This window comes from Equus quagga, unplaced genomic scaffold (genome assembly GCF_021613505.1).
Source record: "Equus quagga isolate Etosha38 unplaced genomic scaffold, UCLA_HA_Equagga_1.0 1080_RagTag, whole genome shotgun sequence".
In the NCBI taxonomy this organism is placed as follows: domain Eukaryota; kingdom Metazoa; phylum Chordata; class Mammalia; order Perissodactyla; family Equidae; genus Equus; species Equus quagga.
The window spans coordinates 246538-267693 of record NW_025795483.1 but is presented as its reverse complement, the minus strand read 5'-3'; the positions used below and the strand labels follow the sequence as shown (position 1 = coordinate 267693).

The 21156-nt window shown below is 34.0% G+C and overlaps 1 protein-coding gene and 1 pseudogene across 1 annotated transcript; one reads left to right on the top strand and one right to left on the bottom strand.

The window, feature by feature from the left end:
* Nucleotides 1-21156, top strand: part of LOC124232696 (olfactory receptor 4S2-like) — a 101419-nt pseudogene that overhangs the window by 70745 nt on the left and 9518 nt on the right.
* Nucleotides 12008-12937, bottom strand: LOC124232698 (olfactory receptor 4A47-like). Its single transcript, XM_046649637.1, has one exon. It carries the CDS (start codon nt 12935-12937, stop codon nt 12008-12010), a length of 930 nt encoding a protein of 309 aa, XP_046505593.1.

Below are 21156 nucleotides of genomic sequence, written 5' to 3'. Positions count from 1 at the left end.
CTTATATTAGAAAATAAATCACAGAGTTCAAAAAAGCCAGACAAATTGGACACTGATGTAGAAATGAGGGAGGCAACAAAAACAGTGGCATTAATTAAGCACCTACCGGCTTTGCATACATTATCTCATCTAATGCATAAAATAACCCTCTGAATAAAGTATTACTATTTTATTATATTTAATAACTGAAATTAAAATGGGGCTCTGAGTTTGGGACACACATGTAGTGTTGCATTAACTAGTGAGATGGAACACAATCTTGATTCAGTTGACTCCAGACTACCAAATGCTTCCACGTTATCTGAAACTCTCCTGCTTACAGGACTTCCAGAGGCTGAATAATGACCCTAAGACTCCATACACAAGTATTTGAACTTTAAGTAAAACATATTTTGGTCATAATTTGGGTTAGTTTGATCATACAAGAGGGTACTTTTTTCACTTAGAAAGATAAAGAGAGGGCAAGATCCAATCCCAACTGGAAATTAGGTCAGTACAAGTCAGTACTTTTTGTTTTTACAAACACTTTTATAATGTTTTCTATGTGTCAGGCACATTTATAAGTACTTACCAAATATTAAATTGTTTATATGGCTCAATGACTTTATGAGATAAGTACTATCATTACTGTTTTTATAGACGAAGAAAATGTGGCATAGGGAGTTTTAAAAAATTTCCCAGGTCATGTTCAAACCCAGGAAATCTGATTCCATAACCTTCTCTTAACCACCGCGCCATACTATGTTCTCTAAAAATTATCTCACTTTATTTTGTCAGTTTGTATACTGGTTGCCTTCTCGCTTGGCTTCAGATTCACAGCAAAATGACCCTTTGACCACGCACAAAGAACCTGTCAGGAGAAAATCAGACCCACAATTGGCTCAGCCCCAAGAACATGGAGGCCCTGGACAAATGTATATTAGAAAACCGGGAGACAGAGGTTCAGTAATAGCCAAGGAGGTTGGAAATCATTCTAGTCCTCAAGAGCCTCTTAAATGACAGTCAGCTTTCAAAACATTCTTCACAACAGGAGAATGCAGAGTACCATTTCTTCTAAATCTCACAAAAAGTTTAGATTAATGGATATTTCTGTTGTACTTTTGAAGACTCCAGTAATAAAGAATGTTCATAATAACTGACAATTATTAAGCATTCAGTGGTACTAAGAGCTTTACAAGGATTATTTATTTGATCCAGGTAAGATCTAGATCATTACTCTTTAATTGAATCCCCAGTATGTTGTGGTTTGCAAAAATTCACACTATAAATGGAAAATTAAGTCTCAGGGCTGTTTCACTCAAACAATGTGCTCTAGTATTTCTAATCATATCATATTATATAATGATGAGAATGCTCATAATCATGAATCATTCTAATATACTTACTCCTATCATCTACTTCTCCTAAATGTTCTTACAAAAATTATACGGAAAATCTTGTTCACACAGCAAAATCATGAGAAAAAGGCTCTCAATGAGAATGACTAGTTAAGACAACTATAACAATGACTTTTAGTCCAATTAATGTGGCAAGAATAATGGTAAAACTTCCCTTTGGGGGCAGAAAGAGAAAAAAGGAGTCAGCCCATGTGTGGCAGAAAATTGGGAAGTAGAAGAAAAATATATGGAGAATACAGACCTACACCATTTCTATGCACTCAGATTTTTTGTTTTGTAATTGCAAAGACAATGAGCTTGCTTTGAATGATTTATGAAAATTTGAGCATTTCGTGATTCTCAAAACTTTATCTGTGAAGGGTACTTCCCAAGAAATGCCTTGATAATGTGCCTCTAGCAAAAGATGACAGATTAGGATGTTCCAGGTCCTAGATTCCCCACAGAAATATGAGGAAAACCATTAAACTGACTAAAATAACATTATAGGAGCTTGAGAAACTAGTCACACATATACAGCAACCAAATATCCAGTCAATAAAAAGCCACATTCAAATGATGGGATATTATAGCATGGCTTATGGCAAAGTTTATTACTTGAAGAATCTTACAGAATATATGACTGCATCTAAAGAAGTGGAAGACTCTGATGAGGGATGAGTAGGAAGTTGATTCTAATACTATTACCATTTTTGTATGGATTCTGTATTAATTTTTAATTTATATTAATTAATTAGTAATATTTAAAATAAATAAATATAAAAGTATTAATTTAATTCATTATTAAATTTTATTACCTTAAATCCAATATTATTAAATAAATTAAATTAATAAAAATAAAATTTATTGATTGATGTAATATTTATCTATTGCACTTTCAATTTTTATTTAAAAAGTAAAAATATGACACTAAAAAGTTCATATATAATGCAAATGAAATGGAAAAAATAGAATGGTTTACATAGCATTAAATTCTTTGACTAGTTCAATAAATAGAATGAAGATAAAGGACAAGAATCTGACTAAATACAAAATTAAGAACTATAAAGAAAGTTACAATAGTAAATGCAGAAATTAAATAATAGCATGACTCTATAGATATTTCATTGACTAATTAATTACATATTATTTACTGATTCCCTGCTGTACATGCATTTCACATTTCTAGCTACAGAGTTAAGACATAGCGCTTACATTCTAACAGGGAAACTGTTATTAACAGAATGTATAATTCTTTAATTATAATTAAAGTTCATTTTATGTACATATTAGTTATATATATTTACTAGATAATTATAGTTCATTCTTTAATTATAATTATCATAGATCCTGTGGAGAAAAGTTTGCATCACTTTTAAGAAAATTTCTGCATACTAAGGGGATTCACCTTAACGTCAAAGGACTTCATGGTGAATGGCAAACTTAATTATTACCAGATATTACTTTTCTTCTCCAGAGCTTCTTCATAGTATTTGTCATCTCTGAATTTCTCAGAGAGTAGATTGGTGGATTAAGCATGGAAGTTATGATTGTATAAAACACGCTAAGTAATTTTTCAATGGGGAAGGTCTCTACAGTTCTTGCAAATCTGAAAATACAGGGAGCAAAGAAGAAGACACCACAACCATGTGGGAACCACAGGTCTATAGGGCTTTCCACCTCCCTTCCTAAAGTTCTTTAAAGAGTGAAAGATGACACCATAAGAGATGAGTAAGAACAAAAAGAAGGGTGCAGATTAATCCTCCATTGGCCACCACTAAGACACTAAATGACATAGGTGTCAGTACAGATGACTTTCAATAAGGGGTACATGTCACAGGCAAAGTGATCAACGACATTGGAGTCACAAAATGGAAGCCCATAAATAGTGCAAAGTTGAATTACTGAGTGCAGAAAACCTCCAACCAAACACACTGCCGGCAGCACAACTCACACCCAATGCCTCATGATAATGAACAAACGCAAAGTCTTAAGCATGGTCACATAGGGGTCGTAGGTCATCACCAATGGAAGTAAGTGTCCTGTAAAGAGCTGGGCCATACAAGATTGAAAAAATCTGTTTGTCCCAAAGAACAAGTCTGAAGTCAATCTGGTGGTAATGACTGAAGAAAAAATGGCCTCTAGAAATGATATGGTAGAAGAAAAACTCCATCAGAGAGTTCAGTATCTTGCTGACAATTACAGTCACAATAATGAGCATGTTGCCCACCATGGCCAAAATATAGAAGAGCAAAAATGTGATACAAATGACTTTCTGCTCTTTTGGATTCTGTGTGAAGCCCAAGAGGACAAAGTAAGTCACATTGTTCCTTGGTTCCATCTAATCCTTATAGGTGCTGACTTCAGTTATTAGAAGCACTTGACCTATAGAAAAAGAGTGAAAACTTTTAAATGTGCTATAAGTTTAATCTTATATTAAGTCATTCAATTAAAAAACTCTGTATGGAGTATCTATTTGTGTCAAATATCTCTTAGACATTGTGGTCACCAAGTTGAATAAAACATAGCTGCCTACCCTCCGTGATATGATGCATAATGAAGGATCAGTCAATTCCAGATCAATGTAATAAGTGCCATTATAAAAATATTCACACAATGCTAAGGGTCACAGTGTAGGAAGATGCCAGTCACACTGGAATCAGAGAAGGCTTCCCAGAGGAAGCATTGCGTTAGCAGAGTTTTAAATGAACATGAAGAAAGAGAAGATGGGAAGGAAATTCGATGAAAATGTGCACCATTCGTAGAGTCACAAAATTGTAATACTTGAGACAATTTGAAGGTAATTTACATTCTCAAAATGCATAGATCAAATAATGAATGGAAAGTCACTGCCCTGGATTGTCTCAGATCTCTTCGAGACCTCTTCTTAGAACATTTGGATGGATAGTCCACCTTTTTGAAACCAATCAATGCTGAAGCCCTTCAGTTTTGTGTCTCCAGCCCCTATCTCCCCACAAATTTTCAAGCGTGTATATGCAACATCTCCAAATTTGGACATATCCAATTGGATATCAATATAGTACTTATAAAACTAAATTTTTCACAAAATTAGAGATGAGGAACACCAATAAACATAAATATTCCTCATCTCATTAAATAATACCACCTTTCATGTAATTGTTCAGACAATAAATTTCACAGCTCTTTCAGTCCTTTGTTGCTCTCATATTACTTAGTGATACATTTAACAAGCCCTGTTGACTCTGGTTTCTAATATATCACATATTTGATCATTTCCCAGATTTTCTTCCTGGCCCACTGAAATAGCCCCCTGCCAAGAGTCTCCAGGCTCTTTCCGTCCTCCAACAATTTCTTCCCCTGAAGTACCACAAAGGATCCATATAAAGTCTTATTGTGAACATATCACTCCAATGCTCGCAACACCTGCAGTGGATTCCAATCACATGCTCACAATTTAATGTATCACATTTAATATTTACAGTAACAAGAACTTTAATCCCCATTTCACAGTTGAAGATACTGAGGCTCAGAGTATATAATTAATTTCCCCATGGTCACATATTTTTAAGTGAGAAAACTAAGCCTGGAATGCAAGGTTGATTTATTTCAAAATGATTTAGTTTCTTACACAATGAAGAAATTCACAAAATTTTGAAGCTTGGTTCCACTATTTACAGTTATTCTTACCTCGTGGAGGCTTGTTCACAGTCTGGAGGAAGAGTAGTTAACTCACTCATAGGGACCTGTTATTCTTCTTTCACTCAGCATGAGAACAGAGGACAAAAAGCTGCATTATTACTTGAGGATATATTTTGCTTCATTCGGTTGTCTGTCCATTTTCTCCATGGAGTCTTCTGGCTATTCTAGAGATAATTTTTATGTGCACCACACTTTTTTAAAAAGAATTTCCACTGTGTACAGGGAAAAACAAAAGTTTATCATTTAGGATAATTTACAAAAAAGACAAGCAAATCCTAAGTTTATATTAGAAGATAGCGACTGGCCATTTCCCAGAAATTTTTTCTGGAGTAACATCTTTCCTATTAACTTAAAATAGAAAAATGCGATACAATTGTTTAGCTCTTCTCATTCTATCATGATGGGATAGCCGGACTATTTGACTTGAGATTTTTGAGAGATGTTCTTGTGCGCTACTAGGCCAAATCACATAATTAATATCAGAAAGATCTAACATGGGGAAAAAATAGCTTTAGAACCATTGTGAGACTGCCACCAGTCAAGAATAAAATTTCAGCCAAGTTGTTTTGTTCCAGTGAAGATTAGTTTATCAAGTATTTTCCCACTTGCCAGAGGAAATTTTTCTTTTCTTATATTTAATACTCAATTTATTCTGCCTTGAGGTGTGATAACATGTTTAAAACAATTGTTACCAATTTAGATGTAATAACTGATCATTTATCCAATTATTAATTATTTTTAATTAAGAGCATCTAATTTATGCCATTGCCAACTTAAAAAGCAAATTCACCTGTTATTTTACCCTTAAAATCAGTTTATTTGGGAATAGCCAAAAGAACTACAATCTAGGATGCAATCTGTGCATGCTACAGTGAGCCATAGACAAATTGATAAAACAAAGGAAGGGAGCTCCTTTTACACATAGAAAGTAGGAGTAGACAGGGGCTGTTCTAAAAGAAGCACCAGTGGGGGAAAGTGACAGTTCAGAGAGGCAATACTTATCATAGGCTGAGCTGCATCATTTCCCAATGGAAGGGCTGTTGCCTGGTGGGAAGAGAAATCTTCCTTCAGTAGTAAAGTAGTTTTACTTCCTGTTGCATATGGGAGCATAGGCTTCTTCTTCTTTGACGCAACTCAGGATGTATAAATAGTAAGTGAAAGCTCCCACTACAGGCCTTCTCAATTCCGGTTTAGTTAAGGTTTCTTTGATTAATTTCCACATTATCAGGAACTGTGCTATGAGTGAGAACACAACAAATAATAAAGCTGGGGGGAAAAAAAACAGGTAAAAAGTCCTTCCTACACGGACCTTATATTCTTATGATAGAATCAGACAATCAATAACAGCATGATGTAATAAAGTAATTATAGTTTTATTCAGTGCTTATAAGACAACAAAGAGGGTAAGAGTTAGAAAATAAGAAGGAGAATTCTACTATGGATGAAGTTATCAAAGAAGGTCTTTCTTGGAAGGTGATGTTTAAGTGAGATACAGAGGATTGGAACCTGCTACCATTGGAAGCATTGTTTCATGTAGTAAGGCTAAGTAAAAATTAATTAAGGAAAATTACTTCACCTGAGATATGACATGACATATAGAAAACTAAAAATTGCACAGGAATTCATGTTGCAGTACCATGTTGAAAAGAAAATGGTGAGGGTGGACACTCTTATCTTGTTCCTGATTTTAGTGGGAAAGTTTTTAAACTTTCACTGTTGAATATGATGTTACCTGTGAATTTGTCTTAATTGGCATTTATTATATTGAGGTACATTCCATCTATACCCAATTCTTGGGAGTTTTCTATCATAAAACGATGTTGAATTTCCATACTATCTATGAGCAACCTGAAGAGGAAATTAAGAAAATAATTTCATTTGCAAAAGTATTAAAAACAATAAAATACTTAAGAATAAACTTAACCAAGGAAGCAAAAGGATTGTAAACTGAAAACTAGAAAATGTTGATGAGAGATATTATAAAAGACACAAATAAATGGAAAGACATTCATGTATTGAAAGATTTAATATTGCTAAATGTCAAACTACCTAAAGTGATCTATGGATTCAGTGCAATCCCTATTAAATCCCAAGTGTGTTTTGCAGAAATAGAACAATCTATCCTAAAATTCACATGGAATTTCAAGAGTCCAAATAGCCAAAGCAATCTTGAAAAAGAAAAATATTGTAAGAGGTCTCACACTTTCTGATCCTAAAACTTGCTACAAGGCTGTGGTAATCAAAACAGTGTGGTATTTGCATAAAGGTAGACATATAGACTAATGGAATAAAATAGAGAGTCTAGAAATAAACCTTTGCTTATGCTTTCAAATTATTTTTGACATGGATGCCAAGAGCATTCACTGGGGGAAGAACAACCTGTTCAACATATGGTGTCATGAAACTAGATATCCACAAGCAAGGGAATGAAACTGAACACTTAACTTACAGCATATACAGAAATTAACTCAAAACGGATTAAAGACCTAAAGTACTAGTTAAAACTAGAAAACTTTTAGAAGAATATGTAGAAGAAAAGCTTCATAATGTGGAATTTGACAATGATTTCAGGGTATGTCACTAAAAGCACAGGCAAGCAAAGAAAAAATAGTTGAATTGTACTTTATCAAAATTAAGAACTTTTGTACATCAAATGACACTACAATAGAGTAAAAAGGCAATCCACGGGTTGGAGGAAATGATTTGCAAACAATACATATGATAGGGTAGTAATGTGCATAATATATAAATAACTTCTACATCTCAATAACAACATAAAAAGCCAAAAACCAATTTAAAATAAGCAAAGGATTTGAACAGGAATTCTCTAAAAAGGATATAAAATGGCCATTAAGCACATGAAAAGATGATTAACATCAATAATCATTATGGAAATACAAATCAAAACTATAATAAAATACCAGTTCATATCCATTAGGATAGCTATTACATATATTTTTTTAAAACCCAGAAAGTAAAATATGTAAGAGAGCATGTGGAGAAACTGGAACAATTGTGTGTTGCTGGTGGGAACATAAAATGATTTAGCTGCTATGGAAAACATTATGGTAGTTCCTCAAATAATTAAACAAAGAATAGTCATATGATTCAGCATTTCTACATTTGGATATATATTCGAAATAATCAGAAGCAGGGACTCAAACCCCTGCTATTTCTACCCTACCATTTTCCTGGGAGTACTATTTACAATAGCCAGAAAGTAGAACCAACTGAAGTGTCTTCTGTTAGATAAGTGCATAAACAAAATGAGGTATACACATACAATGGAATATTATTCAGCCTTGAAAAGGAAGGAAATACTGACACATGCTAAACATAGATTAACCTATATTATCCTAAGTAAAATAAGGCAGTCACAGAAGGACAGATATTGTATGATTTCACTGACATGAGTTACTTAAAGTAGTCAAATTCATAAATAGAAAGTAGAATGTTGATTGCCTGGTGCTCAGAGAGAGAGAATGGAGAATTATTGTTTAATGAGAGGTGAGTTTCAATTTAGGAAGATGAAACAGTTGTGGAGATTAATGGTGGTGATGTTTACATAACAATATTAATTAACATAATATCACTGAATGGAGACTTAACATGGTTAAAATTGTAAATTTGGTTATATATATTTTAATGCAATTTAAGAAGATTTAAAAACTAAGGTGACTATTAATAGGTTCATGATGTGAACACAACAGCTCAAGGCATATGCAAAGATCATTGGCTTCAGATACACCTGAATAATAGGTTTAAAAGGTAGATATGCCAATCTAACATCAAAACTATAAAATTAAAATCTCTATTGCTGTGTTCCAAGAATCTGCATTTTACAAGAACCCTAACTAATTCTAACAGTGAATCAAGGTCTGAAAACCAACTGGGCGATACATAAATCTGCAAAGGATATGTTTATAATGACAAATAATTTCCTGCCTGGACCTTTTCTCAGAGTGCTTATAGGTCAACATCAACATAATTTTGACAAACAGTATTCATTTTACCCTGAACCATAGACATTATCTTCTTTCCTCTTCTCCATTTAAAGGATAAAGTCATTTTATATTGTCGTGATCATGTCTCAAAGTCACTCTTCTACTCAAGAACTCCCTCATAGCATTTTTCACCTCTAAGTTTTGAGTGTGTAGGTTTAAGAAATTTAACAAGGGAGTTATCATGGTAAAAAACACAGCCACAGCTTTATCAATGGAGAAGGTGGCGATTGGGTGCAAACATATAAACATGCAGGGCACAAAGACTAAGTTGACCAGAGTAATATGAGAGACACAGATGTAGAGGGTGTCACATCTCCCCTCCAAGCTATAGATCCTTAGGGAGCACAAGATGACCACATAGAAGACCGTCAAGAGGAAAGAAAAAATAACAGGCAGATGAGCCCACTGTTGGCAGCAAAAGGAGACCCAGGGTACAAGTGTCCATGCAGATGAGTTTCAACAAAGGGTTTAAGTCACACATGGAAGGTCTATGATATTGGAGCCACAGACAGGCAGCCAGGACTGTGAAGATGATATGAATAGTTGTAAGGCAAAGCCTCTGGCTCATGCCATTCAAAAGAGGAAGCCACCCCTGTCACTCATGATGATTTCATAGTACAGGGGTTTGCAGATGGCCGCATAGTCGTCACTGGCAACCGCCATAATCAAAATGATGTCAGCAGCACAAAAAGTTGCTCAGTAAAGACCTGATTCATGCACTTCCTGAAAGAAATGGTTTTTCTTACAGCAAAAGTGTCAGCTAACATTTTAGTGGTCAGGAGTGAAGAATAGCAGCAATATATAAGGAATAAGTAGCACAGGCAGAAAAAGGAAGCACTGTCAAGGATATAAGACATCACTTGTTAAACGGATCTATTCTGTTCTTGGATAACAGTTTTCAATAATCTAAAGATATATAACTCTTCCTAAGTTAACTTTCTTAAATTGAATCTTATTGAAAATAATAACTGCACTTTGTTTTGTGACTAAACTATCTTTAACTTATTTTAACTTTCCTGTAAACTTATTTCAATCATATTATTTATCTTGTTTAAATTTAAATTTATTATTTTATGTTAAACAATTTTGAAACATAAACCATGTAAGACTAGGCATAATTCTAAAAAGTAATTCTAATGAGGAACTGCTAGTCTTATCATATATGAAAATGTTATATATCAAAGCTATTATATTGTGTCAATTGGAACGTGAATAAAGAAATCAATAAAACAGAATAGAGTCCTGAACTGGATCCACATACACAAGAGACTTTAGAATACAATAGTCAGGATTTCAAATCAATATCAAAAAGATAATTATGCAACTATAAAAAACAACTAAAATTTATAAAAACAGCTAAAATTAAATCCCTATTTAACTCCTATATAAGGATAAATTCCAGATGAATCAAAAGTTTTAATATAAGACCACAAAAATCTTAAAAAATTAAATGCTAAAATATTCTTGTAGAATATTTTGGTAAGAGTGAAATAAAGATCTTTTTAAGCAAGATTCAAAAACCAAAAACATGCAAAGTGTAAGGAAAAAAATTTTACATAAAAGAGCATTTTACATAGCGTAAAAAATGTAAAAATTGAGCACAAGCCAGAAAAGCAATAATTGCATATACAATAGTAAAAGGGGTCATTTTTAATTATATAATTAATGTTAGCTCATAGAAATCAGTGTGGAGAAGACCAACAATGGAATGAAACAGAAAAAACATATGAATAGATAATTTACAGAAAAAGAAATGAAAGTCATAATATAGGTGAAAAGATGCTCTAACTCAATAATGTAAAAAAGATTCTGATTAAAGTGTTAAAATAAAATACCTATAGTCAGATTGTTATGTGCCATAAATATTTGTCAGGTACTGGTTGTTGAGAATGTGGAGGAAAATATTCTGCCAGACTGTGAACAGGAGTGCAACAGTTAGCACAAACTCAAGGGTGGCAGTTTGGCACTAACTATGAATACCAACACTTTATAAACCTATACTATCTGACCATTGATTCAAATACATACTTTGACAGTTTCACTTCTAGGAATTCTTCCATGCACATATTAAAAAATGCATATTTACTGCAAAATTATTTGTCATAGCAAAAGTTGAGGAACACCATGAAGACGAATGGATATATTAATTGTAGTATATATTTATAAGACAGTATCATACAGTATGAGAAAAACTAAGAGATCTATATGGACTTGTATGGAAATGTCTTCAAGATGTTCCATAGTGAAAGTAAACATTTACACACAAAGAAAAAAAATTATTATAGTTAAATATATTTGCATTTGCAAAGACCATTACCTGATGAAACTTAAGAAACAAATTAAGTTACTGCCTCTGGGGAAGAGGACTGGAGACTATAATGAGTGATAAATGAGAAATTTATTCTACACTTTATCACATTTTGCATGGGTTTTATTTTTACTATTTATCTGTCACACTTCAATGTTTCTTTAAAAAAGTAGAATTATTACACTAAAAATTTTGTATACAATGCAACTGTATTTATTAGAGAAGAAAATCTATACAGCGTAAGATATCTTAATTACTAAAATGAAAAGAATTAACTAAATGAGAAGAACCTAAATAAAAATAATATTCTCAGAAAAAAGTGAAAAACATCAATGAAATAATTGATTAAGATTAGTGTAACTATATAAATTTTTTCTGACTAATTCATTACATATTATTGACTCCTTGCTACATAGTCATTACAGCTTTCTAGGTGAATTGATAAACAAGACTTTATAGACCTTACATGCTAGCAGGGAGAGAAACTGTTATTAATAGCACGATCACAGCATTCATTTTAAAGTTATAATTATCATATGTTATTTGAAAGAAGGAAAGCCAGCATTGGATTTAAGAAGACATAGGCATTCCAAGGAAATGGACTCTTATGTCAAATAACTCTCTTGTGGTGGAAGATGCACTTATTTACCACAGGATATGACATTTCTTCTCAAGAGCTTCTTCATAGCATTAGTCATTTCTGAATTTCTCAGAGTGTAGATTAATGGGTTCAGCATGGGGGTTATGACTGTGTAAAACACACTCAGTAATTTGTCAATGGGAAAGGTCTTAGCAGGTCTCATATACATGAAAATACAGGGAACAAAGAAGAAGACAACCACAGTGATATGGGAACCACAGGTCTGGAGGGCTTTCCACTTCCTTTCCTGACTTAAATTCTTCAAAGAGTGCAAGATGACACCATAAGAGATGAGTAAGAGGAGAAATACAATAGTACAGATCAATCCACCATTGGCCGCAACTAAGAATCCAATGACATAGGTGTCAGTACAGATGAGTTTCAATAAGGGGTACATGTCACAGAAAAAATTATCAATGACATTGGGGCCACAGAATGGGAGCCCATAAATAGTGCTAAGTTGAATTACTGAGTGCAGAAAACCTCCAATCCAGGAGACTACCAGCAGTGCAATGCACGCCCATTGCCTCATGATAACCAAATAATGCAAAGTCTTACAGATGGTCACATAGCGGTCATAGGCCATCGCCAGCAGAAGAAAGACCTCTGATCCACCAAAAAAGTGCTCTGTGAAGAGCTGAGCCATACAAGATTGGAAGGATATGGTATTTTCCCCAAAGAACAAGTTTGAAATCAGTTTGGGGGATATAGATGAGGAATAAATGACATCCATAAATGACAAGCTACCAAGAAAAAAGTACATTGGTGAGCCCAGGCTCTTACTGAAAGTTACAGTCACAACAATGAGCATGTTGCCTATCATGGTCAAAATATAGAAGAGCAAGAACATAAAAAAAAGAACTGTCTGCTCCTTTGGATTCTGCGTGAGACCCAAGAGGACAAAGTAAGACACATTGTTCCTTGGTTCCATTACCTTGGTTCCATCTATTCCTTATAGGTTTTGACTTCAGATATTAGAAATAGTTTACCTATAGAACAAAAGGGAAAAAAAACTTTAAATGTATTGTAAGCTTTATCTTTTTTATTTACTCAATCAAAAAATGAGCACGGAGAATCTATTTGTGTCAAATCTGTCATAAACATTGGGATCACCAAGTTGAATAAGACATGGCTTGCTATTTCAGTCACTTGATACATGATGAGGGGTCAGGCTATTGCAGGCCAATTTCATGTGTCACTATAAATATCTTCATGTGTCACGATAAATGTCTTCATGTGGGCTGAGAGTTCACAGCACAAGATCTAAATCAACATGGAATCTGCAAAGGCTTCCCAGAGGAAGCATTCATTCAGCTGAGTTTTAAAGGGAAAGCGAGAGAAAAGAGGATGGAAAGGGAATTCCATGAGAAGATGCACCATGTATAAAGTCACAAAGTTTGATCCTTAAGTGAAGAGTCACTTAAGATAATTTACATTTTCAAAGTGAGGAGAACAATTTATGAATGGATCTGTGTATATAACTACCTAATCAATATCTCCAATGGATATCAATTTAGTATTTTATAAATTTGTTTTAATTTTTCACAATAAATCTATTCCTTACCAGATGTTCTTCATCTCATTACGTGGTGCAAAGTATTTTAATGAAACAAAATGTTAACATTGCAAGAACACCTATCTTTGTTATGAGGAACTATATATCAGATGCTATGCTCATGTTTACACTGATCTTTTATTTATACAGAAACATGTATACTTACAAATATGTGTACATCTATATGCATACATATATATAAAACACATTTAATGTAGCACTTAATCTTTACAGTAATTAGTATTATCCCCATTTTATAGTTGAAGAAACAGACTGTTTAGTTGATTTTCTCAAAGTCATACATTTTTCAGCGACAGAAATGAATTATAAACTTTGACTTCCAGAAGTTTTTCAACATTTCAATTTTTATAAACTAAAATTTATAATAACTTCCAATTTAATAAAGTAATTCACACAATTGAAAAGTCTGGCTTCCACTATTAATTGTGATAGGATTACCTTTTGGAGCCGTCTTCACAATAAGCCTGAGGACTTTTCCAAGTAAATCATAGGGACCTGGAAGTGCCTCTTCCATCTGATAGACCACAAAGAACAAAAAGTTTCATTAGTCCTTAAGGATCTATTTAATTTCACTTGACTGTTTCTGTCCATTTTATTCACATAGTGTTTTAAATACTTTAGAAAACTATTACTTTCACTGTGGATCTACTTAAAAGGAATTCCACAATGCAAATGGAAAAACAAAAATTTTCCACGTTAGGATAATTTATTTAACAGGCAAATAAATCCTATGTAACATAAGAAGTTGGCAATTAGCTATTTCACCAAGGCAATTGTTCTCTGGTAACTAACTTCTTTTCTTGTAACTTCGTAAAAGAAAAAATAAAATTCAGATTGTGTTGCCATCTCATTATATTATGTCAGTATGGTGAAACTAATTGTACTGAGATTTTGAGAGGGCATTCTTGAAATAGTTATTGCTCCTCCTGAAAGAGTTATGTCTGTTCTGAAGAGGAGAATATCTTCTTCCTGATAGGGGTAAAGATGAGGGGACATTTTATACCTTCTAACCAGAATATGCTTGAGTCATGCAATTGGAATGTGTCCAAGACCAATTCATACTTCATTATATTCACTGTAATTTTGCACCAAATTTGAAAAGAATATCTATATGTAAAGATACTGTTAGACAATCACATAATTAGGGTCAGGAAGATGTAACAAAGAGAAAAACATAGCTTCAAAACCATTGCAGAACTTTTGCCAGTAGGGAATAAAGGATCACTCCTGTCATTTTGTTCCAAGGAAAATGAATTTATCACTTATTTCCCCACTTTGTCATAGCAAGATTTTCTTTCTTTTTATCCAATACTCACTTTTTCTACCTGTTAGTGTGGGGTTCTATGATAAAATTTAATCTCCAATTTAATGCAATAACCAAACACTGATCCAAATATTATTTTTTAAAATTTTTATTTACCAGCTTCTTTTTGTCAGGCTGTATGCTATGAGCTAGGGAAAATACTAGCAACTACAACAGAAGAAAAAGTCAAGAGAAAAGTCCTGTCTTCACTGACCTTATATTCTTTTTTTCTTTTTCTTTTTCTTTTATTGCTAACATTGGATTATAACCTTATATAACTTTTGGGTGTACATCATAATGTATTTTGAATTCTGTGTAGATTACATCATGTTCACAACCCAAAGACTAATTACAATCCATCACCACACACATGTTCCTAATCACTCCTTTCACCCTCCTCCCTCCCCCCTTCCCCTCTGGTAATGATGAATCCAAACTCTGTTGCTATGTGCTTGTTTGATGTTGTTTTCATCTTCTACTTATCCGTGAGATCATACGGTAATTGACTTTCTCCCTCTCGCTTATTTCACTTAGCATAATACCCTAAAGGTCCATCCACGTTATCACAAAGGGCCAGATTTCATCATTTCTCATGGTTGAGTAGTATTCCATTATGCGTATGCATCACATCTTGCTTATCCAGTCATCACTTGATGGGCCCCTAGGTTGCTTCCCAGTCTTGGCTATTGTAAATAACGCTCTGCTGAGCATAGGGGTGCATGTATCTATGCATTTGTGTTTTCAAGTTCTTTGAATAAGTACCCAGGAGTGGAATAGCTGGATCACATGGTAGATCCATCATTAATTTTCTGAGGAAACTCCATAACATTTTCTGCAGTGGCTGCACCAGTTTGCACTCCCACCAGCAGTGTACAAGGGTTCCCTTCTCTCCACATCCTAACACTTATCTATTCTTGTTTTCTTAATTATAGTCATTCTGATGGGAGTGAGATGATATCTCATTGTAGGCTTGATTTGAATTTCCCTGATAGTTAATGATGTTGAACATGTTTCCATGTGCCTGTGGGCCATCCATTTATTTTCTTTGGAGAAATGTCTATTCAGATCTTTTGCCCATTTTTCAATTGGGTTGTTGGTTTATTTGTTGTTGAGATGTATGAGTTCTTCGTATATTTTGGATGTTAACCCCTTATCTGATATATGGTTTGCAACTAAATTCTTCCAATTCTTAGGTTGTCTTTTCATTTCGTTGATGGTTTCATTGGCTGTGCAGATTTTTAGTTTGATGTAGTCCTATTTATTTATTTTTTCTATTGTTTCCCTTGCCCCCTCAGGTATGGTATTTAAAAAGATGCCGCAAAGACCGATGTGAAAGAGCGTACTGCCTATGTGTCTTCTAGAAGTTTCATGGTTTCGGTCTTACATTCAAGTCTTTAATCCATTTTGAGTTGATTTTTGTGCATGGAGTAAGATAACGGACTACTTTCATTCTTTTGCATGTGGCTGTCCAGTTTTCCCAACACCATTTAGTGAAGAGACTCTGCTTTCTCCATTGTATGCTCTTGGCTCCCTTGTCGAAAATTAGGTGTCAATATATATGTGGGTTTATTTCTGGGCTCTCAATTCTGTTCCTTTGATCTGTGTGTCTGTTTTATGTTTTTGTGCCAGTACCATGCTGATTTGGTTACTATAACTTTGTAGTATACTTTGAAATCAGGGAGTATGATACCTCCAGCTTTGTTCTTTTTCCTCAGGATCCCTTTTGTTATATGGGGCCTTTTATTGTTCCATATAAACTTAGGGTTTTTTGTTGTATTTCTGTGAAAAATGTTATTGGAACTTTGGTAGGGATTGCATTGAATCTGTAAATTGCTTTAGGAAGTAGGGACATTTTAGCTATGTTAATTCTTCCAATCCAAGACCACAGAATATCTTTCCATTTCTTTGTGTCTTCTCCAATTTCTGTAAACAACGTTCTACAGTTTTTGGTGTACAGATCTTTCACCTCTTTGGTTAAGTTTATTCCCAGGTATTTTATACTTTTTGTTTCAATTGTAAATGGGCTTGTATTCTTAATTTCTCTTTCTCCTTCTTTGTTGTTAGTGTATATAAACACAAGGTTTTCACACGTTGATTTTCTATCCTGCAACTTTACCGTATTCATTTATTATTTTAAAAAGTTTTTTAGTGGATTCTGCAGGGTTTTCTATATTTAAAATCATGTCATCAGCAAATAGTGACACTTTCACTTCTTCTTTTCCTATTTGGATCCCTTTTATTTCCTTTTCTTGCCTGATTGCTCTGGCTAGCACTTCCAATACTATGTTAAATAAGAGCAGTGAAAGGGGCATCCTTGTCTGGTTCCCATTCTTAGATGGATAACTTTCAGTTTTTCTCCATTGAGAATGATATTAGCAGTGGATTTGTCATATATGTCCTTTATTATTTTGAGGTTCTTTTCCTTCTAGACCCATTTTATTTAGAGTTTTCATCATAAATGGATGCTGTATCTTGTCAAACGCTTTGACAAGATGATCATGTGATTTCCATTCTTCATTTTGTTAATGTGGTGTATTATATAGATTGATTTGTGTATGTTGAACCATCACTGCATCCCTGGACTAAATCCCACTTGATCATGTTGTATGATCTTTTTAATGTACTGTCCTATTTGATTTGCTAGTATTTTCTTGAGGATGTTTGCCTTGATATTCATCAGTGATATTGGTCTGTGTTTTCCTTTTTTGTGTGTTGTCCTCATCCGGTTTTGGTATCAGGATAATGTTGGCTTCATAGAATGAGTTAGAAACCTCCTCCCCCCTCTTCAATTTTTTAGAAGAGTTTGAGAAGGATAGTTATTACGTCTTCTTTGAATGTTTGGCAGAATTCACCACGGAAGCCATCTGGTCCTGGACTTTTATTTTTGATGAGGTTTTTGAGTACTGTTTCAATCTCCTAACTAGTGATTGGTCTATTCAAATACTGTACTTCTTCTTGACTCAGATGGAAGATTGTATGATTCCAAGAATTTATCCATCTCTTCTAGATTATCCAATTTGTTGGCATATAGCTTTTCATAGTATTCTCTCATTATCTTTTGTATTTCCGAGGTGTCTGTTGTAATTTCTCCTCTTTCACTTCTCATTTTATTTATTTGAGCCTTGTCTTTTTTTTTTCGTGGTGAGTCTCTCTAAAGGTTTGTCTATTTTATCTATCTTTTCAAAGAACAAAGCTCTCAGCTTCATTGATTTTTTTCTATTGTTTTTTAAGTCTCTATTTCATTTATTTCTGCTCAGATTTTTATTATTTCCTTCCTTCTGATGATTTGGGCTTTGTTTGTTCTTCTTTTTCCAGATCATTTACCTGCACTGTTAAATTGTTTATTTGAGATTTTTCTTTTTTTTTTTTTGAGGTAGGCCTGAATTACTATAAACTTCCCTCTTAGAACAGCTTTTGCTGTATCCCATACATTTTGGCATGTCGTATTTTCATTTTAATTTGTCTTCAGGTATTTTTTTGGTTTCTCCTTTGATTTCGTCATTGACCCAATCATTGTTAAGTAGCATTTTTATTTAATCTTCACATATTGTGGCTTTTATGATTTTCTTCCTGTAGTTGACTTCTAGTTTCATACCTTTGTGGTCAGAAAAAGTATTTGGTATTATTTTGGTTTTCTTAAATTTATTGAGACTTGTTTTGTGGCCTAATATGTGATCAGTCTTGGAGAATGTTCTATGTGCATTTGAAAAGGATGTGTATTCTTCAGTTTTGGGATGGAATGTTCCATATGTATATGTACTAAGTCTATCTGATCTAATGTCTCATTTAAGACCAATGTTTCCTTATTGATCTTCTGTTTCGATGATCTCTCCATTGGTGTAAGTGGAGTGTTAAAGTCCCCTACTATTATTATGTTACTGTCTATTTCTAATTTTATGTCTGTTAATAATTGCTTTCTATATTTAGGTGCTCCTATGTTGGGTGAATAGATATTTACAAGTGTTATATCCTCTTGTTGGACTTTTCCCTTTATCATTACATAGTACCCTTCTTTATTTCTTGTTAGAGTTTTGTTTAATTTTTTTTTTTTTGAGGAAGATTAGCCCTGAGATAACCAATGCCAATCCTCTTCTTTTTGCTGAGGAAGACTGGACCTGAGCTAACATCCATGCCCATCTTCCTCTACTTTATACATGGGATGCCTACCACAGAATAGCTTTTGCCAAGCTGTGCCATGTCCACACCCAGGATCCAAACTGGTGAACACCAGGCTACAGAGAAGCAGAATGTGTGAACTTAACCACTGCAGCATTGGACTGGCCCCTAGAGTTTTTGTTTTAAAGTCTATTTTGTCTGACATAAGTATTGCTACCACAGCTTTCTTTTCTTTGCCATTTGCATGGAGTATCTTTTTCCATCCTTTCACTTTCAGTTTGTGATTTTCTTTAGCTCTTAAGTGTGCCTATCGTATGCAGTATATATATGGGTCTTGTTCTTTTGACTGGAGCATTTAGTCCACTGACATTTAAAGGAACTATTGATATATTTATTGCCATTTTGTTACTTTTTTCTGGGTGTTTTATTAGCTCTTCTCTGTTCCTTTCTTCTTCTCTTGCTCTCTTCCTTTGTGGCTTGATGGCTTTCTTTAGTAATGTGTTTTATTTCTTTCCTCTTACTTATTTGTTTATTTATTATAGGTTTCTGGTTTGTGATTACCGTAAGGTTCATATATAATATTTCTACATATTAGCAATCTGTATTGAATTGATAGTCTCTTTAGTTAGACCTCTTTCTAAAAGCTCTACTCTTTTACTTCCCTCCACCCATATTTTATACTTTTAAATCATTTCCAATCTCTTATTTTGCATGTGTCTATCCATTACCATCTTTTCATTGATATAGGTAATTTTAGTATTTTTGTCTTTTAACCTTCATAATATATTCATAGGTGGTTGATCTGCTACCTTTACTGTATTTTTGCCTTTACCAATGGTTTTATTGCCTGTTTGGGTTTTTTCCCCCATAATTTTCTTATCCCTATTTGTGATCTTCTCTTTCCCAATTAAATAAGTCCCTGCAGCATTTCTTGTAGAACTGGTTTCTTGCTGAAAACCTCCTTAATTTTTGTGTGTCTGGAAAAGCCTTTATCTCCCCTTCCATTCTGAATGATAACCTTGCTGGATAGAGTATTCATGGTTATAGGTTTTTTTCCTTTCAGCACTTTAAATGTCATGCCACTCTCTTCTAGTCTGTAGGGTTTTGACTGAGAAGTCCACTGATAGCCTAATGGGCTTTACTTTAATTGTCTCTTGTGGTCTTTCTCTTGCAGATTTTGGGACTCTCTCTTTATCTTTAATTTTGGACGCTTTAATTATAATGTGTCTTGGTGTGGACCTCTTTGGGTTTATATTTTTGAGCACTCTCTGTACTTCCTGTATTTGGCTGTTGGTTTCTTTCCTTAGGTTAGGAAAGATTTCAGCTATTATTTCTTCAAATAGCCTCTCTCCACCTTTATCTCTCCCTTCTCCTTCTGAGACACCTGTAATGTGAATATTAGTGTGCTTAATATTGTCCCAGAGTTCCCTACACTGTTGTCATTCTTTTAAATTCTATTTTCATTTATCTGTTCAGCTTGGGTGATTTCTTCTAGTCTTTTGTCCAGCTCACTGATCCATTCTTCTGTTTCATCTACTCTGCTATTGAGTCCCTTTAGTGAATTTTTAATTTCTAGTATTGTATTCTTCAATTCTGATTGGTTCTTTTTTATATTTCCCAATCCTTTCTTGACATTCTCACTGTGTTCATCCAGTCTTCTCCCAATATCAGTGAGCATCCTTATGAGTTTTTGTTTGAATTCTTTGTTATATACATTGTTCATTTCTGTTTTATTTCATTCTTTCTCTGGGGTTTTGTCCTGTTATCTTGCTTGGAATGTATTCCTTTTCCTCCTCATTATGCCTCTTTCTCTGTGCTTATATCTATGTATTAGGTGAGTCAGCTATGTCTTCTGTTCTTGGAGAAATGGCCTATGTAAGAGACACCTTTTGAGGCTCAGCAATGTGCTTCCCTCTCATCACTAGTCCAAATGTTCCAGGAGTGACCCCTGTGTGTGCCACTTGTGTCCTTCTGCTGTGGCAGGGTTGCTCTTACTGCAGGTACCCAGGGAAATTAGGCTTTCCTTCTCTGGGCTGCTGCTTGTAAATCAAGTTTAGGGAACCCCAGCACCATTGGCTACAAGGTCTAATAGCACACTCTTGTTGCAGTTTTCCTTTGAAGTGAGTAGGCACCCAGTGTAGTTGGTTGCTAGGCT